At 44.3% G+C, this 27,585-nt stretch overlaps 1 protein-coding gene across 1 annotated transcript in view; it reads left to right on the top strand.

Moving 5' to 3' along the window:
• LOC122726597 (serine/threonine-protein kinase TNNI3K-like) overlaps positions 1-27,585 on the top strand; it is a 329,911-nt gene that overhangs the window by 245,450 nt on the left and 56,876 nt on the right. The window contains 1 exon segment of the mRNA XM_043964423.1: positions 1,157-1,266. Coding sequence (XP_043820358.1) covers positions 1,157-1,266 — 110 coding nt within the window.

Raw genomic sequence — 27,585 nt, 5'->3', positions numbered from 1 at the left:
GCTGGGTTGCTATAGTAACCAGTGATTCTGCTACCAGGCCCTGGAAGGGTAATTTTCTAGTGATCTGCTGAGTCCTGGCTGCTGGTTTGCCCCCAAAACAGTCTCTCTGCTGGGAGGTCACAGGGGAGGGAACTTGCTGTTAACCAGTCTTGGGCGGGGCTTCACTATTGGTCAGCAGTGGGGTCAAAGCCTTGCTGGTGGTCCCTGCTAGCTTTAGGGTACCTGGTGAGGGTCCCTGCTCACCTGCCCAGGGAGCCGCTGGTTTGTAGGTGGGTGGAGCCTCGCTGGTGGATTGCAGCTCAGAGCCCTGCTTTGGGCCCCCTGCTGTGAGCCAGCAGCTGCTGCCACTCCTGCTCCTGGACCTCACCTCCCTCCCCCCCAGGTGAGGTCAACCTTTCCTGCCGGGCTACTGGGCACTTCCATGACCCCTCAGAAGCAGTTTTATGACAGTTTGGAGGGGAAATCTGGGAGAGCTTCTAGGGGCTTCTTCCTCACTCAGCCATCTTGAGACAGGAAGTCCTAGGAAAGGTTTGGGGGCAGCTGGGGAAGATTTGTATGATCTGACCCTGAGTGACCTGAGCAAAAAACTAGGAGGATAAATGACACCCTAAGAAAAGCATTGTAACACACACACACACACATACACACACAGAAGAAAGCCTTCCGACTCATCTGTGGAATGATCAACCATCATATGAGAATGCCGATGATGAGATCAAGCCCACGGTGACCTCTTCACCTCCCTTGGGTCCATCCCTTCCAATGAGCACTTGTCAAGGATAGGGAAGAAAGAGTCTGGTTCCGGAGTGGGTGGGTAGGACAGCCTCAGACGTTCCTCTAAACTCTGTGAATTGAGTAATCATTCTAAATTCTATTTGTATGGACTCAACTAACAAATATGGTGGCCCTGCTGAGCCTCCCAGCACACAGAAGGGCCCAGCCATGCGGGTCCCACTGTGGGGCCTGAGTGAATCATGCGGCATGTCTCTGCTTCACCCATCCCTTTTCTCTGGGCCTAAAAATGACAGCTGCATCTTTGAATCACAGCCTGTATTGTACAGATCAATGTCTAATGATTTTTTTATCTATTTATACATTTTTCCCTTAAATTAAATGGTTCTACTCCCTGAAGTTGATAAGCATGCTTTGTTTTCAGCCGCAGCAGCTGCCGACATGGCTTACCATCACATCCGACCTCCCATAGGCTATTCCATTCCCAAACCCATCTCGTCTTTGTTAATGAGAGGCTGGAACGCGTGTCCTGAAGTAAGTACTTTTTTTGGTCATGTATAAAATCTGGTCTGGTCAAAAATCTGTTTCAAATTGAGCAACAAAGTCTACTCTAAGTGTCTATTTTAAGAGTGATTTGGCTTCTTCTCCTCACCCTCTAATTGCTTTAGAGAATTTGAGTTTTGTGTGTTTACTCCATTTTTTCCCTCTGATGTTGAAATGTTTCTCAAAACGAACCAGAAGGCCCAGATCTGCTACTTGCCATCTGTGTGGCTGTGGGCAGGGCATCGCACTTCTCTGGCCCTTGCTTTTCTCATCTGTGAAATGAGAATACGGTTCTGTGTCCTTTCCAGCTTAATCAATGGTACTAAGATCCTAAGGATGAGAAACTACCTATAACTTCACCTCAGTTATGCCTCTGATGTACTTAGGATACACGTGCTCAAAGGTGAAACCTCATCAAACGGCGTTTTCAGTCGAGAGACATTTGGTTCAGGTTGGTTCATTTGGACTCCACAGAAGAGCTTTAATTGATCAATCAATCAGCATTTAATAAGTTCCTATCATGTGTGAGGCACTATGCTAGGTACTGGAGGAACAAAGAAAATCTCCTCGAGAAGATTATATTCACATTACATATTGTGTCTCTGCACATCTCTGTGTGTGTGTGTGTGTGTGTGTGTGTACATACATGTGAAGACCCTCTCCACGTACTCAGCTCAGCAGGATTATGGGCTCAGTGGTGTCTCAGTCAATCCAATCATCGAGTACCTCAGGGAGGTTCAGTCGCAGTGACCCCAAAGAATCCCAGGACTTCAGGGTTGGAAGGGTCTACAGAGGTCACCCCACTCCAGCATATCCTAAAAAGAATCACCTCCTCAGCTTTGGTCTGGCCAGTGGGCTTCCAGACTGAGTGTGAACACCTCAAGCAGGGGCTCTCTCTCACTCACCCACTACTGCCCATCTCACTTGGGACTGGAAGGGGGTTATTTCCCCTTCTCTCTAGCCGAATGTTGCCTTTTTGCACCAACTGTCTGTAGTTCTACCCTTGGGGGCCAAGCAGAAGAAATTGAATCTGCCTCCCTTTGAACCCTCCATTTGAATATAAAGATAAAGGTTGCATTTCCCAGAGTCATCTCATCTCTGTGCTAGTTGTCCTTTGATGACTTCTAACATGGCATGAATGGAGAGCCCTTCACTGTTCTGGTAGCCCTCCCCTGGGAACTCTACAGCTTGATTGTTTCTCAGTACCCTTCTATAGTGTAGTCCCTACACCTGTGGACAGCCCTTCAGATGTGCTCATTACTGTTACTTCATTTCAGAAAGAAATTAATGGAGTATTCATCACGAAGGGAGGGGAGGAAGGAGAAAGTGTATCAACTGATAAAAAAAAAATCAAAGTTATGCCAACAGAAGAAATGACCAGAAAGCAGCCATTGGTAACAAGAAGCTCCTAAATCCAAGACTAAAAGTTGCCCCTTGAGGTCATCTAGTGAGGCTAGCCTCTTTCTTCAGGTAAAGATTTAGTGCCACCATCCCAGACACAGGATTTTCTCTTCTCTTCTCAAAGACTGACATAAAAGGCAAGATTCCACCGCTTCCCCTGGTCACCCATCAGAGTGTTGAACAATCCTCCCTGTCAGGAGAGGTTATCTCTCATCTCAAGCTCATCGGCTTTGGGTTCACTCATTTCCATTATTTCTGGCCTGAGAGCTGATATGGTAAGCCCTCATCCTTGCAGACTGCTAAGTCTTTGCTTCTGAGATAAATAGCACCAGAGCTCTTATCATTTCATCAGCTCAGGCTCACAGTTCAGCTCAAGCACCACCTCTGACAAGAGGCCTGTCCTGATCCCCAGCAATGAGCTACTTACCCTGCCCACATTAGCTTCTGTTTACTTTGCATTTGTGCCTTTTGTATATGCCTGTGCCGTGGCCTGACAGAACACAGGATGTCCCAAAGTCATCATGCAGTGCGACTCTGGCGAGCTCAGACACGAACCTGGGGGCGTAGGCTTCTAAAAGGCAGGGGCTGCCCAAGATGGAACACAGGAGGAATGAATGAATTCTGATTGTGTGATTCCTCCATCCTTCACAGAATTCCCCAAAGGCTTCTCCACTCTGCATGGGCAAAGTGGTGGGAGAGAGAAGACTGCTGTGGGGTGCCTACGGCTGCCACTCATTCAGGAAACTTTTATAAAGGGCCTACTATGTGCCAGGCACTGTGGATGTTTGGAGGGGAGACATGAAAGGCTGAGGCCTACAGGCCCAGTGATGTGGAGGATGTCCATTGAGGAAGCTCCCTCTGCTAATGCGGTTCAGCAAAGTGTCTGCAGGTCCTCCTCACCTCAGAGAATTGTGCTGGGCCCCTGAGATGGCGGGGCTCATCTAGGGTCACAGAGCTAGCGTGTGTCCTAGGCGGGACTTGACCCCGGCTCTTTCTCATTCTCAGGCCAGTTTGTAAAGATGTCTCTCACAGAGGCTTGTAAGAAATACCGACCCAATTATGTCACTGGTTAAGGGAGCGACCAGTGACAACACTCCCTCCTGCTAAGTAGAACAGGTCCTGCTCAGCAGCTGCTCAGGGACGGCTGAGAGGCACAAGCCTCATTAGGGGCCTCTCCTCCAAACCCACTCCCTCCAATCGGCAGCTCGGCAGCTCGGCAGGGAGAGGAGAGCAGCCCCCTTGGCCGGAGGTGCGGGGGAGCCTCCTAGTCCTAACCCGGCATTGCCTTGTAACAATGGGGGATGATTGCTCCCAACGGTTAATGTGAAAAGGGAAAGAGAAGGAAAAGCATCAGGCCTTTTATTCCTTATTACTGGCTTTTCATGAGAATTCATGAAGAAGTCACAAGTCTTTGAGGGAAAAAGCAAATCAAGAGGGGATTCAGAGGTTTTCTTGTCTAATTTCTTCACTTTATGGACGAGGAAACTGAGGCCTAGGGAAAGCAGGTTGATTTGATTTATGCAAGGATGCCCTGGCTTGAACAGGATTTGATTTCAGACCTTCTGGCTTCCAGTGGAGAGCTACAATCCCATCAACAAGGGAAGTGCAGATGGAATCGGGATGTGGGACCCAGGAATTGACATGACCTCAGGAATTCAGAATGAGTCACAGCTCTGTGCCCAGGATAGATGTGGCCTCAGGGCAAACACTTCTCTTCATATATGGGAGAAGGGCTCCCACCAGACTCTCCAGGGTAGAGTCCTGCATAAATGATGACTGCTATTTATATATCCCTTTAGTATTTGCAAAGCAAGCCATGATGGTCAGAGGCTATTTGCAACCATTCATGGTGGTAGACCAGCACTCTGGGACCTGCTGAGGTCGTCACAATCAGCTTGTACCTGTGAAGGTCTTGAGCCCCAAATCAGGAGGAAGCTCAGAACCCATCCAGTCCAACTCATGCTGCGAACCAATCCCTGCCAGAGTGTCCCTACAGAGTGGCCATTCAGGTTTGATCGGGAGATGCCCATTGTGAGGAAAGCACATTTCCTTCAGATGTGGACAACGGTCAGTATTTGAAGGACTCTTGATGTCCAACCTAAGTTTGCCACTTGGCACCTTCTGCCCATTGCTCCTCATTGAACATAGCTATGGGGTCTTCCTAATCCTTCTCTTCTCTGGCTAAATATATCCAGTTCCTTCAGTCTTCACATGGCCTGAATTTTCTCTGGACACTATAATTCTCTAACTTTCAGCATCCTTTCTAAAAGGTGCCCAGAACAGAACACAAAGCTCCAGCTATGGGCTGACCAAAGCAGATTTCAGTGGAGCTGTCACCACCCTTCTGATGCCAGGATGGCATGGCTCTCTTAATCCTGCCCCAAGGGCTTCCTCTTGCATTGAAGATAAAATGTAAATGTCCCTGTTTAAGTCAGGGTGTCATTCACAACTTATCTCCATCTTGGCCTGTTTTTTCAAGTCACTCAATATCATACACCCCTTTCACACTCTGAAGTAGAGCCTCTCTGACCTTCCGTCTCTTCCGCTCAAATGACTCTCCATCTCTCATCTCTGTGCCTTCGAAATGGCCATGCTTGGAATGCACTCTTCCTTATCTCCCCTTCCTGGAGTCCCAAAGATGTAGCTCAAGCACTGCCCTCTTCATGAAACCTTTCCTGATTGCCCCAGATCCTAATGTTCCCCCTCCCAAGCTACCTTGTAGTTAACTACTCCATGTATATTTGTATTGGTTAACTTTATACTATGTGTGTGTACTTGTCTCATCCACTAGAATGCAACATTGCTAGGATAGTTTCACTGTTTGCATTGGCTTCTCTAGCCCCATACCTAGTACATAGTAGGTACTTAATTAGTGCTTGTTGATTGATGGGTTACTCACTGTGTTCCAGGATGACATTAGCTTTCTTGTCCACTCCAGCCCAATGGTATGGCAAATCACTTTTTCCTTACCTGGAGTTTTTAGTGATTCTACCTATCACCAAGCATGTCAATGAATCAATTGTTATGTAGTTATTGAGCACCTAGAATATACCCTCAGAAAGTTTACTCCTTATTGTATTTGTCCATATATAATCCCAACATTTTTTTTCCTTTCTAATATAAGACATCAGTGATGCCTGTAAAAAGCTGCACATTGGCTTCAGGGAGAATCTTAGAGATCATTAAAAACACTGAAACAAAGGCTGTTTTAACACAAATATTTTCCTCACAATTCTATGGCTGCAAGTCGTGGAATTTTACAACCTCTGAAGGGTTTGAGTGTCACCCAAATGGAATGAAGAAGGCTACAAGAGAATATCAATGGCAGATAGAGGTTCCAGGACAAGCAACATTAACAGACGAGTGACTGGAGTAAAAGACGATGGTCCAGTCACAGCGTGAGAGTGAAGTAGCCCAGGAGTGCCCCCATGTGAACCACTGGTGTCCTTATGTTGAAAGGTCGAGGACATGGTCTGCACCATGATGCCTGTGGAGATGCTTAGAGATACTTTTAGGATTAAATAACACATTTCCCACTGTGGGACTGAGTGTTTAAAATACAGTAATTTGGCATAAGTGTGTGTCCTTGTTTTCCCTTTCAAAAAGATTTCATTTTGGGGAGATTAAGGTGAGTGTGAGTGAGGCAGAGAGACAGAGTGAGACTGAGACAGACAGAAATGGCCAGAGCAGGGCCAGAGGGGGAGATGGCCCACTCCTGCCACCTACTGGCTTTGTGACTCTGGGCAAGTCACCCAATTTCTCAGTGGCCCAGGCAAGCCTCTAAAAGCGTACCTTGCAGCCAGGTGGGGATCTGCATGGGCAGAGGGGAGTTTTAATACAGAAAGTTCTCAAAACCAATGGAATCAGAAGTCTTATTTAAACCAAAGGTGCAGGGGGAGACAGGGGGGGACGGGGTGGGGGAAGGAGGGAGGCCGGCTAACTATTTGAGCTGACTCAAATAACGCCCATGGAAACAGGAAGAATCCAGTGCCAGGCAGCCTGGGGACAAGCTACATTCTCCTAAGAGACAGTGGAGAGGAGAGGAAAGAGTGTGCGACTGTATGACCTTGGGCAAGTCACATCCTCTCAAGACCTTTCCTGCTTGTAAAAGAGGGCCACGGACAGCTAGTGAGGAGCGCGCTCTGTAAACCTTAAAGAACAGTTGACATCATGACAAGAAAGGCAATCTTGGCATCAAATCACCTGAGTTCAGATCATGCTTTGGGTGACCTTGTGGGTCCCTTCACCTGTCTTTGCCTCAGTTTTCCCACCTATAAAAAGGGGGTTACAGGCATCTGCGATCCCTTCCCACTCTAGGTGTGAGACCCTTAGATATGGGAGGACATGTTTTCCCTTGTAGCCATTCCGAGAAGCCAGAGGTTGGCACAGATGGAAACCATCTGACACGGCACCCCAGAGGATCTGGGACTTTAGCTGCATTGTTAAGAATCCATGTCTTATGGAGAAGTACACTAGAAGCAGGGGTTATTGGGGCCTAATGAATGGTATGAGTGGAGGTGGAGAGAAGGCAGTCATCAACAGTAAGAAATAGGTTAAATGCTGACTGATGCACAGTCTGTCCCCTGACAGCCACCTAATCCAGACATATCTATATCATAAATAAGTTGTAACGATGAATATTATTTATAAGAATAAATAAGAACCATGGACAAGGGTTGAGGAAACAAAGGCACTGAAGGGGAATCAGAATAACTGATATTTAATAATAGCTAGCTTTTAGTTAGTACTTTAATTTGGCAAAACACATACAGTATCTCATTTGATTCTCACCACAACCCTATTATTACCCCCATTTGACAGATGAGTAAACTGAGACCGAACAACATTAAAGGACTCACCCAAGTCACACACCTTGTGTACATGGGGGAGATAAGATTCAAACACAGATCTCTCTGACCTCTTTCCATCACGCCACCTGGTTTTCTGTTTTCATTCCTGTAACACCTGAAGGTTTGCAAAGTGGTTTTGTGGTGCCTATAGTTACCTTATTTCAGCCTCACAGCAACTCTGTGAGGGAAGTACCTCTGTTACTGTCATCCCCACTTTACAGATGAGGGGATAGAGGTTCAAAGAAAGGAGAGAGTTGCCTGTGTCCAGATGGCTCAAAAGTATCAGAGGCAGAATTTCCTTCCAGAGCTTTCTGACTTTCAATCCAACATAATGTCCCCTTTGTTGCCCTCCCTCTGCACCAGGTGAGAAATAAAGAGAATTCCTCCTTTTTCTCCACTCCCATCCTCAGCCCTGATTACTATGACCATATTTTGTCTTCAAGGGGCATCTACATGGTCAATGAGAGAGATGGAATATAGGGAGATCTGTGTTTAAAACTACACAGAAGGGGCAGCTAGGTGGCACAGTAGATAGAGCACCGGCCCTGGAGTCAGGACCTGAGTTCAAATCTGACCTCAGATGCTTGACACTTACTAGCTATGTGACCCTGGGCAAATCACTTAACCCCAATTGCCTCACCAAAAAAAAAAACAAAAAACAAAAAACAAAAACAAAAACAAAAAACTACACAGAGGGGTTTAGACCAGATACAAAAGGCTGTAGGGGCTCATTTCTGGTTCTTAAGTAGAATATTGAAATGAGAAAGGCAATATTTGCCTAATGACAATGTGCAATATAGATTGGAAAGGGAAGACTCCATTCATGTAGAATAAATAGGAAAGCATTGTAATAAAAAGAGAAAAACCTGGCTATAAGCTTTCTGGAAGGGTAGAAGAGAAGGCCAAGAAAAAAGGACTAAAGAGGCAAGTAGCAGAACCACACTCTTCATGGTCTAGGACCCCTTGAGAGAGCAAACAAACAAGGGTCATTGAGCCAGCTCATGGGGGGATGGAGAGGGAATGAAGCCCACATCAACCTCAGGGTTGTTCAGCAGAGCAGGCTGGGAAAGCAAAAAGGAAATGGAGACAAGAGGAGATGGTGCCAAAAACATGAAGAAGAAAAAAGCAAGTGAGATCAAAGTGTTGGAGGCAGAAAGTGGGTATTCAGTGGTCAGGTGGCTAAAGGAAATGGTCATCAGGAAAGCAGTGGTAAGAGAGGCACTACTACAATACTCTTAACCAAAGCAGGGCTGCCCTGGTTTTTTCAAACAATGAGCTAAATCACGCCACCACCCCCCCACACACACACACACACATAGACATTCCCTCCTGCTCCACCATTTCTCTCTGTCTCCCTCCCTTTTCCTTCTCTCCCTCCCTCTCTCTGTCTCTCTGTCTCTGTCTCTGTCTCTGTCTCTATCTCTCTCTCCTCTTTTCCCCCTCATAAGTTGGAAATCTGTCCCCCACCCCCACATATTTTGGACTATTCCAACATTTTCTACCTTGACAATCAGTTTGTCTGCATTTCATTCATTCAACAATCCAAAGTAAGTTGTTTTAGTACAACCAAGTCCCTTTTAATTTGCAATTGCTCTGAGAGGTTTTTTTTTTCCTTCAGTGCCATCCCGCTTCATCTCCATAAGCATAGCTCATGCATTTGCACCCCTTCCTCTTAAGAGGACACCCCTCTCCTCTCCCAGAGCATCCCTCAGACCCAACACCAGCAGAGCAGCAAGGTACCAAGACTCACATGACCTGTGCTGTCATTGCATTATTTATTTATCTTACCCCCTTCCCAATCTGAAATTTAAAACAGCTAGAGACAAGAAAAAAGCACTAAATTTTAATTTTTAAAAAATGGTTTTTTGGACTAAATGCCTTGTGTTAATCGGCAAACCTGAACTCTTCTGGGCCTCTGCGTTTGATTGAGTACAAGATCTCCACCTAGTGGCCATCAGCAATATTACTGATTTTATGGAAAAGTCTCATTACCCCTCCAGGGAATTGGAAAAGCCTGTATTTATTCTCCCAGAGAAATAACTGACTTAGAAGTTGTCTCCTCCTTCCTCATCCCTCCACCCCCCCCCAGCCCCCTACCAACTCCATCTAACACATTAACTATATTTAAGATCTAGGAAAATGTCAGGACAGGAGTTATAAATGAGTAAAACATTTTTAAGTGCACATGAAGCTGCCTTTTGATTTCCTTACTAAGCTTGGGGAAAAGGCAGCATACAGAAATAAAAGGGTGTCAGCAGCACAGAAAGCACAGTTGCTCTATATATTAATTGAGATGTGGATAATAACCCTCATAAAATAAACATCAACTACAAATCTGCTCCATTGTTTTTTTATCCTATTTTAATTTCTCAGTTGTTATGATTCGGTTGCTTTTCCAGTGGAAAAGATGACTTCGAGCTTCATCTTTCACTTTGTGATTTTCCTCCTTCCCCAGGGGATGATAATTAATTGTGTCCAATGGATCTTGTTGGTTTGGTCTTTGGTTTCTGTGTTGCATTCAGCCACGGATTTTTGCTTCCTTCATACAAAGGCTTGAGTGAGGCTTTTCTCTCCCCCAATAATGCATCTCAAAGGCTCATAAAGGCGAGGGGTGTGTATTTGTGTTCCTGAGGAAAGCTAAAGGAGAAAGCGATTATTATTTGAGTTATTTGGCTCACTTTGTTCTGCCGCTAAAGGTGATGGATTAGCATATTCAGCAGATGGTAGAAACAGTGTAGGGTATGCAGCAGAGTTTTCAGCATCATTTACCCGGCTAGGAATTAGAGGCACCTCATTTTCTGCCTCAGAACGACTGTCTTTTACCTCTGGTAACAAAAAGGCATCTTCATGCTTCTCGGAGGGGTTATGTCTTCTCTATGTTCCTTATCTCCTTCATCTGGCCGGACGTCTTGAACTTCCTGTACCTCCTTCCTCATCACGTGCTTCTCAATTTGAGGGTCCCTTTCGCTAGGCAGCAGCCTAGTTTTGCTTTCAGGGCACCTGTTGCTGTGCACACTGTTCTGCATGACAAGAGTTGATCCCAGTGACGCCTGCAGCTCACTCTTTCCATTTTTCAGACTCCCCCAGGTCTCTTCTGATAGGCCAATAAGGACCATTTCCTTGGCCTGCCTTCTAGGGGCTGTTTCTTTCATTTCTTCCACTCCTATTTTTTCCCTAGGGGCTTCACTGCCATTCTCTGTAGGTAATTCACATGCACTGTCAGTTTCTTCTTTACCCCTACTGGTTGGGTGCCACTTGGTTTGAGTGACAAGAAGAGGAGTATTTTTGTCATCGGACATCTCAAGCCTATTTTGGTGTGGAGCGAAATTAGTTTCTACAAAGGTGACGTCACTATCACTATTGAATTGAGTCTGAGGAATGAGGGAAGAGTCATAAGAAAGTTTTTTGTCTAAGGATTTGGGGCCCCATTTGTAATGCAACATTTAGCTCTTTGGGATGAAGTTCTGTTGTTATTCTTTATAGTATCCTCTTCAGTTGCCAGCTGTGGATGTGAGTACTGTAGCTTGTAAGGTAATGTTTCCTCTGGGCTTAGATCCCTTTGATTGGTGTCTGGCTTGAAATCACATACTGGTTGTGTTTCGTTGCTTGGGGTGGAAAAGTTGTCACTCTCTTTCTGGCCTAGAATATGCTGTGATGTGATGTGCTCTCCAGTCTCAGTGGTCTCTGGTGTCAGGTGGTCAGCCTGGAAGTGTTGAGGCTTAAAAAGATCTGTTGCTGTGCTTTGTCTAGTACCTGATGAATAGTTGAGCTCTACGGATGGCAGAACACCAGCACTTTCCATCTTCTCCTTTGGTGATGATGGAGGGGAAGGTCCTGTTAGGATGCCTGGGGATGTCAGAGATACAACGCAGTCAGCATGGCCTTCGCCAGGAACAAGATCAAGGGTGTGGCAGGTGCGTTGCTTGTGGCCTTCACTGACTCCAGACATCACCTGAGCTACATTTTGGGTCCTCTGGCTGCCATCAGAGACCTGTGTGCTAGAGACATTAGGAGTCAATGTTTTAGGGACAGCTCTACCACTTCTCTCTGTCTTTGGAAGGGGACTCCCAGGCCCAACAGGGCTTCTCCGCCTTTCCTGCTGAGCTGACTCTTTTTCAGAAACTTTGGCTGATTTCTGCTGAGCTATTTTCTTGCCTCGATTTGAGGACTTGGGTGGACCCTTCTCTTGGTCGGGTTGTTTTTCTGGGTGGATTTTTAATTTCCTAAAGGGGTGTAAATTTAATTTCATGTTTAAATTCTGTCCTTTTACTTTTCTCTTTGGGTGAGAGGCCTTGCTTCTTCCATTCTCTGGAATTTGTTCATTAGAAGAGCATTTTCCTACTTTGGTTTTTTCCTGCCTCTTACTTTGCTTCTCACTGTGGCCACCGACTACTTGGTTGTGTGGATTTTGCTGTTGTGTCCAAAGAGTTCCTGCCTCAGTGGAGTCAGGGAGGAGCAGAGCCAGCCTATTCTCTTCATCCAAGTCTGGGATGTGGAAGGTAACTCTCTTTCGGACATGCGGTTTCTGGACTCTGGTTGATAATCGTATATCGACCCCACTGGACAGAAGTTCTTTGGTGGTGCTGTTCACTTGGATTTGGTCTTTCTGGGACTTGAGGTGTTCCCTATAATTTGATTTCCTGTCATTTGTACAATCTTGCAATTGGTCATGAGGGACATATTTACAGATAAGGGAACTGCCTGGGGGCAGATCCGTCTGCTTGCTCTGACCTAGCAGTCCGTGAGCACTAGGGCAGTTTGAGCTAGGATGGTGGGCATTTTTTTGTACACCGTGCTTCTTAGGCCTCTGAGGTTTGGTTGATGAGCTTGTAATAAAGCATCTTTGTTGGTGAGGCTGAAAACCACAGTCTCTTATTTCTGCTGGATGCTGCCACAACTCATCTGTTAAATGGTTTTCAAGGCTTTCTTTTGCCAAGGCTGAGGTGGGTGTTGAGCCTCTTCCATTCACTGTGTCACTGCTGATATCTGCTGAATGATAAACACAGGCGCTTAGCACACGGCGGAGTTCCATTACACCAACTGAACAGATGCTTAGCCACCCTATGGAAACAGCACCAAGGAAGATGCCTTTGCTTCTGGCAGATTCTAGGGAACATTGTCACGAATTCTCAACCAAATAGACAGAAAGGAATTTGGGGAACTGTTGCAGGTCTTGCTGATGACATTTGCCCATCACTGGATGGCATTAACCAGAAGATAAGCTCTGGCAAGGTCCTGGGTAAGGTGCATCTCTCAATCCATCATCCCACTTAATCAGATATAATTCATTGAGGCTTAGAAACATCTTTACTTTTGAGAATATAACATTATAGCCCTAGGAATGTTGCCAAGTGTAGTGCTATACATACATTAACTCATTTGAAATAGAAAATATAACATCCTCATTGGCCTGATTGTTTCGAATCAGACTAACAAATGAACTCCTCCCTATTCCCCTTTTTGTGGCTAAAAGCACTGAACTTGGGTGGACAACTTGAAGCCTTAGAAGCTTCAAATCCCGACTGTGTTAATTACCAGCCACGTAACAAGGACAATTCCTTTTCCCTTCCTGGCCTCACTTCCTCTACTAGAGAAGAGGGCATTGTCCAGTCTGACCTCCAAGGTCCCTTTGAGCACAAAAGGGCCACCATCTTATGACTCCCGTTCTGGATCAATCCCCTGCATAAACCCAAAGTATCACTGAATTCCCCACAATGTAGGACAAAACATGAAGGGAGGGTCGGTTGAGCATTATTTTTAAAACAAATACAGTAGATAGAGCATGAGACTGGAATAAGGAATACTTGAATTTAAATCCAGCTTCAGACACTTGCTAGCTAGGTGACCCTGACATTTCACTTCTGTCATCCTCAGTTTCCTCACCTGTAAAATGGGGGTGATGATAGAATCCATCTACCAGGATTGTTATGAGGCCCAAATGAGATCAGATCTGTAAAGCGCACAGTGCGCCTGGTACACAATAGGCACATCTGACATCTAATTAGGTTCTTGGTCAGATACTTCCTTCCTCCCCCACCCAAATCATCCATCCGCAGGAAGAGCTAAGAACTAGGAAGCGCGGTGTACAGCAGAAGAGGTGCCCATCCTGCCTGCCATCTGAAGTGAAAGGACACATGGCTTTCCTCTCATCTAGCTGTCCCCAGTTCTTGCTGAGGCCTAAATGATGTCATAAGCTTTCTTAAGCATCACTCTGTCACTCCTGTTTGGAGAGTAGGTGCTGCTTGACATAAAGAAACACAAAGAAGTGACAGGAGGCTCTTCACGTGGGCGCTGCCGCCATCTTCCCACTAAGCTAAAGGAACTGCCTTCCGACTCAGGAAGCAAAGTGTGTGTATTTCACCTAAATACTGAAAAGGTCCCTGTCAGGCCAATGGCTGGCATGAGCAGTCTTGCTTGGTTCCCAGATTGGGAGAATGAGTTAAGTTGTGGGTTTTCCTGGCCTCTGAAGTTATTATCCCTGGCAGCTCAGCAAGGGCAGAAGGCTTTTTTGCTACCCTTTCCAGAATGATTCAATGGCATTAGAAGATCCATTCTTCTCAAATGTCGCAAGCTAGGAGGGTCAGTTCCTGACTGCCAGTTGGCATTGTAGAACCTAGGATGTTAAAACTCACATGGCCATAAATCTTTCCTAGGATTGTGGCAACAAAAATGCCATCTTTTGGTTGGATAATCAATAGGCATCATCTTTTCTTCCCCAACCTCCCAAGCATCCTTGGGCCCTGAAGAACAATGCTGCATCTATTTCACACTTTCCATTCATCCCTAGGACCCACTCCTCTCCCCCACACAAGATACCTAACTTACCCATTGTCCTCTTTGAGCACCATTGGAATGTCTGTGTCTGGATCTCTCCTGATTCAAGATGTCTCAGCTTCCCTATTCTACTCTGGAAGTGTCTTCTTAGTGGACCAGCTTCATTGATGACCACCATGTTCCCAGAATGCTCTGGAAGGCCTGGCTGCACCAGTCCACAGTTGAAGCAGGAGAAAGTGCTGTTGTCTGGCCCATGTCCTCTCCCTTGGGGGAGGTTTCTGAAGGAGGCTTCGAGGCCTATGGACTCTGAGACTCTTTCTAGTATTGCTGGATGGCAGCTTTCCTCTAAGAGTGGCATTTCCTTTCTAGATCCCACAGTGGGCATGCCCTTGATCTCATTTGCCTGAGTTAAGTGGCAGTTACAGTATCCCTGCATGAAGTCATTCCTTGACTGGTGAACACACAGGGGCCTGCCAAGAACTCGGCAATGCAGGTTCTCTGATGCGGGCTTGGCTTTGCTTTGTTGGAGTTTCCAGCTCAAAATGGCTAAAATTAGGCAGGTGAGACCAACAGCTCCTGTGACAAATAAAGAGACCATTAAAACTCAGCACCATGAGGAGAAATGCAAAAATCACCAGATGTTCTACCTAAGTATAACAATGGCAAACAGCTCTTACTAAGGGGAGGCCACCTCGGGTTATCTCCAAGGCACCAAAAAACATCCAGAGAGCACCAAGCATTGCTACCATTATCAATCATTTAATCAACAAGAAAGTGTTCCATGACAGGCCCTGTGTCAAAGGGAAAAGGGAAAAAATAGTGCCTGCAATCAAAAAGCTAATAAATAAAAGCTCCTTTTTTCCTGAAGGAATTTGTCGTATTTACTTCTTGTGTTATTTTCATGCCACATGCTGCAAAGTTGATTTAAGAAGCTTTCATGCAACTTCTATTGGGCATGGTGTCAATTCAAGTACCCAAGTCTCTAGTTGTGGCTCTGATGACAAATAAGTTAAGGGGAGATGTGGCAAGTCTGCCCAATCTGAAGGGGAAAATATCAGATGACAGGGAGCATTCTTTAGTCTTTCTGTTTGGACATTTTCTTGTGTGTCTTAGATAACAATAATAAACAATGTCAAGTAATTAGAAGTGACCTCTTTGGTGGAAATGTCAGACTAGGCTTTTTTGTGTAATGCTTTAATTGTCAAAAGGTTATCCTATCCTGAATAGTTCTCAAGAAAATTCCATTTCTGTTTTAAGTGTTGTTTTTAATTCTGTAAACAGGATATAAAGTTCCATTCCCATCTCTCAGACAACTTAAATATTCCATGCTTAGCACAGTTTCTTTTATTCTCAAATAACACATATAGTTTAATTCATATATACATACTCACAAAAGAAAGATCCATTATGCCTTATCCCACTTTCATTATTTTTGGTCTAACAGATCCTCTCCACCTCCTCCCCGGTCCCGGCCGTGGAGCAGCTATGGGACAAAGCCCACTAAATTCCTTAGCAGGGCATCAGGAAGCCCTCTACAATTTTGTCCCAGCCTTTAGTTTACAGAATATCAAAGCTCAAAGGAACCTCAGAGACCATCGGATTAAAGGCATATCTGAGAACAGAGTGATATATAGACACATGGGCCCTCAGCCTTTGCTAGAAGACCTCACTTCCTAGTGCGATTGTCCGTCCTTCAGATCGAATTCTTTGCTCCCATCTGGCTACTCTTTACCGTTCCAATGATTCATTTGGTCTGAGTCTTTACCAGTGTTAGTCTCCAAGCCTGAAAACCTTCCTCTTTTTCTGTCTTCCCATATTCACTGATAGGGAAACAGAGAACTGAATGGTGCCAATCCTGGAAGAGATTATGGAGACAATGAGGCCCACCCTCTCACATTCCACAGGAAGGAGCTTACCCACAGAATGTCAGGGTTGTACAGGACCTTAGCAAAAGATTGGGAATGGGAAGACCTGGGTCCCATTCTGTGTGAATGTGGGCAAATCCTCCTCTCTTTCATTTCCTTAAATTCCTTAAGTATAGAAGGAGGGGGTTCGATAGACCATGGGATAATAGGAACAAGGATTTAGAGATGACGACTCAGGTGCTGACCAGTACCTAAAATCCTATGAGCTGATGTCTCCTGCCATGCTGATTGTGGGATTGAGCATGGACTTAGGGTCTGTGTATTAGACCATTGTTTTAATGAAAAATGATCCCAAATAACCAGCTTTGTAGCATATTATTGGAACATGTTTTAGTGAAAAATGCCCTAAAGCATGAGGCATATTGTTACAGCAATGAGAACAAAAAAAGCCAAATTATTTTTAAAGTGTGGACCCCTGAAAGTGAGGTTTCAGAGCCTGAGGTCTGGGAACTTTTTTTAATCTTGATGTCTCTATCTCAATAGAATTCATTCTCTTTGAAATCTTGTGGATTTTATTTTATGCATTTAGAAACATGATTTGAGAAGGCTCCATAGGCTTTCGCAGACCACTGTCAAAGGGATTCATGACACAAAATAGGTGAGGAATCTCTACCCAAGGTCTTGTTGCAACACCTCATTGTGGTAATGAGGCAACTCTGGACTCTCAACGGATGGGCACGACTTCCAGCAGGTGGAATCAGACCAGAAGGGCTTCAAGGACAGCCTAATAATCATCCATGTGCTTGGAGGCCATTGTGCCTTCTGAGATGGACTAATCCCATGTGAGGGTATCAATTTCCATCAGTGGAGAAGGGACCTTTTGGGGTGTGCAGAAGTCATTTCGAGAGGCTAATGATAGATGTATACTAAGATATGGTGGTGGAGAGGCAGTGCATTGCAGGCATACAGAGTAGCTGGACAGAGGCTGAAGCAGGAGATGATGCATTACATAGGAGAATACAAACGTCAGAATCAATGCAAATAAATGGGTGGCATGATCACTACTGAGGATGAATAAGATGTCCTCATACACCTTATTTTTAGGGAAGGACAAAGAAAGTAAAATTAAAAAAAAACAACTTCTCCTTGTTGCAATATGTCAGACACCATAGAACTTCAAAAAAGTTGTCTTTGTGCCAACTTCTAATGACACAGACAGTATGAAAAGGATAATGTAATGCTGCTTTAAGTATCTACTTATGGGTTGTGTGGTAGCTAAAGATGTTTGACAGCATCATGGAAATTTGCTTACAGACACTGAGGAAATTGATACCAAAGCCAGGATGATAACAAATAATATTCTGCCCACAGCCCACATCCTAGGTTAATTAACCACACTCTTTGACACTAAGAGGAATAACTTAAGACAAAAAGTGAAGGACCAAAAGAGGTTAATGCAAAGGTTACGGAAGATAGCTTAGTGTTTTAGCTGCATTCAGTGAAACCTCATATTTATGTTTATGGAAGTCTACATTTACTCATGATTTGTCCTTTCTTTGCCCCTTTCATCAAATTTCCCATCAACTGGTGAAGGGCCTGCTCACAGAGCCATTTTGGCAATATCTTCCTTGATAAATGATTGGAATTGACTTGGGAGGGGGCACATACTATCTCCCTTCTTCACTTGGCTCTGGGCAAGAAAAGAGGTCTCAAGCAAGAGAGGTCCTTCCCAGGTCATAGATTCAGAAAGCAGCTTTCTATTATGAAAAGTATATAACACCCCCAACCCACCCCAAAAAAACGGGCAGCTAGGTGGTACAGTGGATAGAGCACTGGCCCTGGATTCAGGAGGACCTGAGTTCAAATCTGGCCTCAGACATTTAACACTTACTAGCTGTGTGACCCTGGGCAAGTCACTTAACCCCAATTGCCTCACCCAAAAAAAGGTAAATCACACAATGAATCTCTTCCTTAGAAAAATTAAGGGTAGGTCAGGCAGAGGAGACACTTACATGGACTTTTAGAACCAGAAGAAATTGGAAAGTAAAAGGCATGTTATTCTTTCCAAACCTCAAGACAGTAGAGCTAAGCAGGCAGAGATCCTGATATTTAGAAAGAAAAAAATCAAATAAATAATGGGGAAATAAGCAAGCAAACAAACAAATAAGCACCTTAGATAGAAAAGGTTATTGGATCTGATGAGAATGGAAGAGAATAGTAGGCAGGCCACTAACATGAGCTCGTTGCTTTCAAACATTTGAAGGGAATTCATGAAGAGGGGGAACTAGATTGGTGGTGTATGATCCCAGAGGGCAGAACCAAATTCTTAGAGCAGAACCCATTCTGAGGTGGAAGCTAAAAAAGACCAAGCTCGGCTTGCTTTCAGGGAGAGAAATTCCTGATAATTGGCACTATCCAAGAGTGGTGTTGCTCATGGTGAGAGGTGGCAGGTTCCCTATCCTCACGGGTGACCAGTTCTCAGGGACATTAAAGTGAGTGTTTTTTTTCTAGTATGGATTGGACTAGACGCCAGCCCCCCTCTCTCTGGTCTCTTCCAACCGTCCAATTCTGTGATCTGTAGCATTGCCAGGAAAGTCACCTTCACCATCAGCTCCAGAACTAGGGAAGAGAACAGGGCTGCTTGTATTCTCTTGGTGGAGGGAAAGAGTGATGTCCTGGAAGTCGAGAGACACCTGGCTTCTAGTCCTGCTTCTGACATTCAGTAGCTATGAGACTCTGAGCTTGGCGCTTGATTATTCTGGACTCTATTTCCTCATCTGGAAATTGGGAGTTGTTGGGATGATCAGGGGAGAAGCAGCTGGTGGGGATGTGGCCTTGGGCTCCTTGGTCTTCCATCTCTGTGTCCTGACTGCTACGCGGGCCGCTGCTGTCACCCAGACACCAGGGGCTCCTCCAGTTGCAGCTGGGCTGATCTCCTCTTCTGGTCGGCCCACAGCGAGGGAACCAGGGAGAAGCTAGCAGGGCACCCCCAAGGGGTAAGAGTGGCAGCCCAAGAGAACAAGAACCCAGCGTGGTCCGGTCTGTGTTGTGGAGAACGAGTGAGGGTTCTCTGAGGAGGTCATCATGTGAGGCATATTTTCTCCTCTAAAATGCTGAATTTGAAGTTATATTGTTACAAAAATACTAATTCCAGGTGACTGTTACTGTTATAAAAATAGAATTGACTATCGTTGATTTTCCTAATAGCAAACATTTCCATGCTACTTTAAGTTTTATAAAATGCTTTTCACATATGGTCCCGCTTGCACTTTAGAACATCCCTAAGAGACAGTGGCTGTCAGGGAACTGAGGTTAGGGCACTGGCCCTTAGCTAACTAACTTGGAGCGCACCCCTCAGCGCTCCTGACTCGGTGTCTCTGTAGTGCCTGTCTCCCGTTCCTGGGATGCGGCCCCAGCTACTGGCTTCGGGCTCGCCTTAAGACACATTTCCCATCCTGCCTTCTCCGAGAAGCTTCGCCCGGCTCCCCTGTGGGATGACCTCCCATTTCTGCTCTACGCAGCATGGAGGTGTGCACCTCATTAACCTGCTTTCTCCCCCATTAGAATGAGCTCTTTGAAGTCAAGGACCGGACTGAGCTTTCCGTGTATCCCTGCTACTTAACAGAGAGCAGACTCTCAGGGAACACTCAATAAATGCTGGTCCATGGACTGACCGGCCTCTGAGTCGGGTTGGTCTCTTATTTATTGCTTTGTTTCTATGTTGCTGTGAAATTTGCCAAATGCAACTGAAGATGTTATTTCATTCGAAATCCACAACAGTCCTGGAGTCATGGAGAGGTTAGGAGACTTACCCAGCCATGGACATCTGCTTGGGGACACCTGACAGGCAGGCCAGGAGCCAGGGTCTCCATGACTCCCAGACTGGCTTTCTATGGGCCTCTTCTCCAGCTGTCAATTCCATGTGGCATTTGCAGAGTAGCTGAGACTTTTCTTTTTTTTTTTAATTTAATTAAATTTATTTATTTACTTAATTATGTACTTATTTGTATATTTTTTTTGGGCCAATGAGGGTTAAGTGACTTGTCCAGGGTCACACAGCTAGTAAGTGTCAAGTGTCTGAGGCCAAATTTGAACTCAGGTCCTCCTGAATCCAGGGCAGGTGCTTTATCCACTGCACTACCTAGCTGCCCCCCAACTGAGACTTTTCAAAGTACTTCTCAGTGAATTCTTTTCTTTCTTTTTTATTTAAAATCTTTGAGACAATGTCATGAGGTAGGTAGGGGACAAATTATCACCCCTACTTTACAGAAGAGGGAAACAAGGCCCAGAAAGCTAACAGGCCTTGTGCAGCATGACCCTCAGCAGCTGAGGAACCTGAAGCAGAACACGGTGAAGAGACCACCCGGGTCACGGGCGGTGAGTGCCTTGGGCAGCATTTGCCACCGGATCTCCTGGGCTCTGTCATGAAAGGCCCTTCGGGCTCTCGATCTGGGCTTGGGGGATTTCAGCCCATCTGGACTAGAGGGAGAGAACTTGGGAACACTCACCTGCTCCCATCACACATACCTACAAAGCAGAGGATGGTCACCTGTGCCACCTCCCTTCCAGTGGGGCCGCTTATTTTGTCCTTGAATGCCAGCGTCATATTTGGAGACTTGTAGTCACAGTCGGCCTCAGACCGTCGGAGCATGGTGTAAGCAGCCACCCCCGATGCTGCAGCCAGACTCTGGCACCTCAGGGCCCTGCCACTGCTGTGACGGGGAGCAGAGGCGGTGGTGGTGGAGTTTCTGGGGAGTGGAGCCAGGGGCTGAAGGTCACACCTGCAGCCCCACTCCTTCCTGTCTAGACCCCGCAGGATGATCCGTGTGAGTGGAGTGAATGTAACCGGGATGCGGACCAGGTTGTTGCAGGAAAGATCTACCTCCTGCAGCTGAGGCAGGGCCTGGAGGGCTCCCTCCCCCAGGTAGCTGATAAAATTGTTTGATAAATCCAGGTAACTGAGAACAGCAAGGTCAGCGCCCCCAAAGGTGCTATTGGTCAGGTTCCCATTCAGGAGCAGCTGGAGAAGACCCCTCGTGGTTTTGAACCAGGTCCCTTGGACACTGTCCAGGAGGTTGTGACTTAAGCCCAGCACCTGCAGTCTTCGGAGCTCTGGGAAGGTGGTATTGGTGATGGAGAAGCTGGAGAGCTGGTCGTGCCCCAGCAGCAAAGCGTACAGCCCTGGCAGTCTATGGAAGGCATCTTCTCCAATGTCCACGATGCAATTTCTGCTCAAAGTGAGCACTGTCCCATTGAGCAGAAAGAACAAGTTGGTTCTCTCTACCCTGAGAATGGAGCCATCAGTCACCATCAGGGCCCTGGTGCTCACTGGAGCTTCTGTGTGGGAAAAGAGACTGGAGATAAGATGCAGAACTGTGCCTGAGCACACACACAAGCACACACCTAACATACGTGTGCACACACCCCCGAATCTCAGGCAACATCCTACAAGCAGGTTCATAACCTGGGCAAGAGCTTGTTAAGCAGGAGAATAAAAGTTATTCTCTTGTACTCAATTTGGGGCCAAGCTGGCTATTTATCAGAATGATGCATTTTTATATTCTGCCTCTCCGTGATATGTTTGCTTAGGAGACAGAAGCCCATCTGTTCATTCAGGAGTCAAAATGAACCCACAGCTTATTAATATCCCTGTTTATGATGATAGCTCACACCTATGTTGTGCTTAAAGTTGGCAAAGAGCTTGTCATCTATTATTTCATTAGAAACAAGGGCCTTGTTGGGTGTGTGGTATTATTATACCCATTTTCTAGGTGAGGAAAGTGATGCTTCAAATGTGAAAGGGCTTGCAGCAGCAGCAGCAGCAGCAAAGAGCATGTATGTATTCTGTGTGATAAGTCAGGAAAGTACAAAGACCTGGGTCACCCTGCAAGGGTCAGAAGCATTATATGAACACAGGTCTTCCCAACTCTACTCCAAAACTCTCTTGAATGCCCTTTCTCCTTTTTTAAAAATAGTATTCTATTTTTCCCCAATTACATGTCAAGACAATTTTTAGCATTCATTTTTACAAGATTTTGAGTTCCAAATTTTTCTCCCTCCCCTCTCCTCTTCCTAAAATGGTAGGCAATTTGATAGAGTTTATACATGTGCTGTCATATAAAACATATTTCCATATTAGTCACAGTTGTGAAAGAAGAAAGAGATCAAAAGGAAAAAAAAGAATAAAGTAAGTGAAAAAAAATGCCCTTTGATCTGCATTCAGAGTCTATTAGTCCTTTATCTGCATGTGGATAGCATTTTCCTTCGTGAGTCCCTTGTACTTCCCTTGGACCATCGTGTTGCTGAGAAGAGCTGAGTTATTCATAGTTGATCATCACACAATGCTGCTAATACTGTGTACAATGTCTTCCTAGTTCTGCTCACTTCATTTTGCATCAGTTGATGCAAGTCTTTCCCATGTTTTTTTCTGAAATCTGACTGTTCGTCATTTCTTATAGCACAATAGTATTCTGGTACACTCATGCAACATCTTGTTCAGCCATTCTCCAATCACTGGGCATCCCTTTAATTTCCAATATGTTGCCACCACAAAGGGGCTGTTATAAGTATTTTTGTACTAGTAGGTCCTTTCCTTTTTTTATGATTTCTTTGGGATACAAACCTAGTAGTGGTATTGCTGGATCAAAGGTTATGCACAGTTTGATTGTCCTCTGGGCATAGTTCCAATTTGCTCTTCAGAATAGTTGAATCAGTTCACACCTCCACCAATAGTGCATTAGTGTCCCGATTTTCCCATTTCCTTTCTAACAGTTATCTTCATTTTCCTTTTTTGTCACAGCCTATATTATAGGTGTGAGGTGGTACTTCAGAGCTGTTCTAATTTGCATTTTTCTAATCAAAAGTGATTTTTCTTATACCTATAGATAGCTTTTATTTCTTTATCTGAAAACTGCCTGTTCATATGTTTTGAGCATTTATCAATTGGGAAATGGCTTGCATTCTTATAAATTTGACCCAGTTATCCATATATTTAAGAAAGGAGGCCTTTATCAGAGATACTTGCTGTAAAGATTGTTTCCCAGTTTTCTGTTTTCCTTATGTTTTGTTTGTACAAAAGCTTTTTAATTTAATACAATCAAAATTATCTATTTTACATTTAGTAATACTCTTTATCACTTTTTTGGTTGTGAATTCTTCCTTTCTCCATAGATCTGACATAGATCTTCTAATTTGCTTATGGTTTCTCCCTTTATGTCTAAATCATGTACCAATTTTCACCTTGTTTGGTATATGGTGTGAGATGTTGGTCTATACTTAGTTTGTGCCCCATTATTTTCCAGTTTTCTCAGCAGTTTTTGTCAAATGGTGAGTTCTTATCCCAAAGGCTGGGATCTTTGGGTCTATCATCACTAGGTTACTGTGATCATTTACTACTGTGTCTTGTTTACCTAATGTATTTCATTGATCCATCACTCTATTTCTTAGCCAGTACCAGATAGTTTTGATGATTACTGCTTTATGATATAGTTTGAGATCTGGTATAGATACTACTTCATGCATATATGTTTAATGTTGATATTACTTCATTGTCAATGGTGCCTTTTAACAAAACGTACTTTCCTTCCTTATCTCTTTTAATTATATATATGCTTTTAATTTGTCTTTGATCAGGATTGCTATCCCTGCTTTTTTTTACATCAACTGAAGCATAATCAATTCTGCTCCAGCCCCTTACCTTCATTCTATGTGTGTTTCTTTGCCCCAAGTGTGTTTCTTGTAAACATCGTATTGTAGGATTCTGATTTTTGATCCTCTCTGCTATCCATTTTATAGGAGAGTTCATCCCATTCCCATTCACAGTTATAATTTCTAACTCTGTATTTTCCTCCATCCACTTTTTTCTTGTTTTTTCTCTCTCTCCTTTCACCCTTTCCCTCCTTGACAATGTTTTGCCTCCATCTACTGCCTCCCCTATTTGCCCTCACTTCTGTCACCCTCCCCCCCCTTTACTTAATCACCTCCCTTCCTACTTTCCTGTCAGGTAAGATAGATTTCTATATTCACCTGACTGTATATTTTATTCTCTCTTTAAGGCAATACTAGTGAGAGTAAGTTTCAGTCAATGCCCTTCACCCACCCTCCCCTCTTTCCCTACACTGTGATAGGTTTTTCATGCCTCTTCATTTGAAATTATTCCATTCTACCCATCCCTTCCTTCTGAACCCAGTGTACTTCTCTTTCTCATCCCTTAATTATTGTTATGTCATTCTCTCAAATTTACCTTACAACCATACTCTTTCTCTATGTATATTCTTTCTAGCTGTACTATTAGTGGTACGATTTTTCAGAATTGCAAGTATCATCTTCCCATGTAGGGATGTAAACAGTTCAGGTTTCATTGAATCCTTTGTTTTCTTTTCCCTTTTTCTCTTTTTAGGTTTCTCTTGGGTGTTGTTGATATTGGAGATCAATTTTTTTTTGTTCTATACTGGTCTTCTGATGAAAGCTTGAAATTCTTCTATTCACTTGAATGACATTTTTTTCCCTTGAAGAATTATGCATGGTTTCATTTTGTAGGTGATTCTTGGTCGTAATCCTAGATCCTTTGACTTCCAAAATATGTTCCATGACCTCTGATCCTTTAATGTTATAGCTCCTAAATTCTGTATAATCCTGATTGTTTCTCCCAAATATTTCAATTGTTTCTTTCTGGCCACTTGCAGTATTTTTTTCCTTTACCTGATAGTTCTAAAGTTTGGCTATAATTTTCTTAGAGTTTTTATGTTGGGATCTCTTTCCTGAGGTGATCAGTGGATTTTTTCAATGTCTATTTTGCCCTCTGGTTCCATGATATCAAGGCAGTTTTCCTTGATAATTTCTTGAAAGATACTATCCAGGTTCTACTTTTGATTGTGGCTTTCAGGTAGTCCAGTGATTCTATCATCATCTCTCCTGATCTATTTTCCAGGTCAGTTGTTTTTCCAATGAGTTATTTTACATTTTCTTCTATTTTTTCAGTCTTTTAAATTTGTTTGATCGATTCATGATGTCTCATAGAGTCATTAGCTTCCACTTGTCCAATTCTAACTTGTAAGGATTTGTTTTCCTGATGTAGCTTTTGTACTTCTTTTTCTATTTGGCCAATTTTACTTTTTTTTTTTTTTTGGTGAGGCAATTGGGGTTAAGTGACTTGCCCAGGGTCACACAGCTAGTAAGTGTCAAGTGTCTGAGGTCAGATTTGAACTCAGGTCCTCCTGACTCCAGGGCCAGTGCTCTATCCATTGTGCCACCTAGCTTCCCCCTCCCCAATTTTACTTTTTAAGGAATTATTTTCTTTAGTGGATTTTTGTATCTCCTTTTCCATTTGGCCAATTCTACTTTTTAAGCAGTTATTTTCTTTTTCCAAGCAGTTGACTTTTTCTTCATGATTCTCTTTCATCACTCTCATTTCTTTTTTTTTTAATCAAAAAGGACACTCATATACAAAATATTTATAGTTGCTCTTTTTGTGGTGGCAAGGAATTGGAAATTGAGGGGATGCCCATCAATTGGAGAATGGCTGAACAAGTTGTGGTATATGAATGTAATGGAATACTATTGTGCTGTACGAAACAATGAGCAGGCAGATTTCAGAGAAACCTGGAAGGATTTACATGAACTGATGCTGAGTGAGATGAGTAGAACCAGGAGAACATTGTATATGGTATCAGCAACATTGTGTGTTGATCAACTGTGATAGACTTGACTCTTCTCAGCAATACAATGGTCCAAGATCGTTCCAAAGGACTCTCATTTTTTCGCCAATTTTTCTTCTACCTATCCTATATGATTTTAAGCTCTTTTATGAGCTCTTCCATGAATTCTTTCTGGGCTTGAGACCATTTCCCATTTTTGTTTGGGGTTTTGCCTATTCATATTTTTACATTGTTGTTCTCCTGAGTTTGTGTCTTGATCTTCTCTGTCATCATAATAGCTTTCTGTGGTCAGATTCTTTTTTTCTATTGTTGTTTTTGCTCATCTTTTTTGCTTTTTTCCTTTCTTTGAAATTTGAGCTTTGCTCCCAGGGTGGAAGTTAGGGTTAGCATCTTAGGCTTCTTGTGCCACGGGCTGCAGGATCTGGCTATTTACCTGATGCTGCAATAATGTTGCCCTGAGGCCCACAGGGAATCCTTGTGTCTAGTGCTGTGCTGAGGGGGTATGGTTGGGGGTTGCTGGTACTGCTGGAGGTCTTAGGGGTCTGTCAACTGACCTGGTACCAACCTGGCGTCCTAGTGCTGAAGCTAGTGGGGTGTTTCTAAATTTCCCTGGGGCTACATTGAAGCATATGGTGGTCTAGCTGCTGGAGGCTGCCTATTTTGCCCAAGGCTATGCTAAAGCACTCTGTGGTTCTCAGAGCTAGAGTCTGTCCATTACCCTGGCTATTCTGTGGCTCATGGGGAGTGCCAGTATTGGCATTTATCTGTTCCACTTCACTGGGGCTCCAGATCACCCACTGATTTGTTGAAGTGGATCTTGCTGCTGGCTTGCTGGGATGCTTCCAGGGCTGGAGTGTGCTTCCTTTTGACCCAAGTGAGAAAGAACTTTCTTGCGTATCTTCCAAATTTCTTGGGCTAAAAGATTGTTTCATCCCAACTTTTTGTTGGTTCTGCTATTCCAGGATGTGCGTGTGCATGTGTGTGTGTGTGTGTGTGTGTGTGTGTGTGTATGTACTTATGATAGGGAGAAACAAGTGGTTTTTCTCACAGGTAAGAGGCTGATGTGATATAAACTGTCCAAGGGGAGTTTCTCCCCATCCTGACCTGTAACACTCCTGCTATTCCAGTGTGGGGCTTTCCCTCACCAGAGGCCATCATCTGAGCTGGCTAACCCATTTACCAATGGCAGGCTTTATTTAATACTGTGAGATCATATGGATTTTCCCCCAACAAAGTAGATTATTATTATTATTGTCGTTTGCCTCTGGCAGGCTTCTCTTTACTCACTGATGACCTGAGGATTTGTCAGCCGGGCTCACAACATCAATGGGCTGTCCCAGCCTCCTGGCCATTATAGGTTTCCTCCAATGAAATCTAGCATCCTGTGACAGGTGGTGCTTGGGACTTCCAACCGTTCAATCCAGTTACCATCATTATCTTCCAGGGATGACAGCTTGGCCATTAGGAATCAAATCATTTTAACAGAGAAAAAGGCATCACAATAAGGAGTTATTGTAGCACCTCATTATCATACTAACCTTATTTTGACTGCAAATGACAGTTATCATAATGACTCTTATTCCTAGCAGGTCTATGAGTGGTCCAGGAGCTGGGGAGAAAAGTCACAAAGCCCCTATGGAATCCTGACTATTCAGCAAGCAGGGGAGAAAAGACAGATGATAAAAGACTTTCCCACCATGTGCTTGTTTATGGTAATGCTCATTTCCCTGTAACTATTGGGATGGGTATGTGGAACATTGGCAC

The sequence above is a fragment of the Dromiciops gliroides genome, chromosome 4, assembly GCF_019393635.1.
Source record: "Dromiciops gliroides isolate mDroGli1 chromosome 4, mDroGli1.pri, whole genome shotgun sequence".
Lineage (NCBI taxonomy): Eukaryota > Metazoa > Chordata > Mammalia > Microbiotheria > Microbiotheriidae > Dromiciops > Dromiciops gliroides.
The sequence above is the reverse complement of the archived record's forward strand: the minus strand, read 5'-3'. Positions and strand labels throughout refer to the sequence as shown.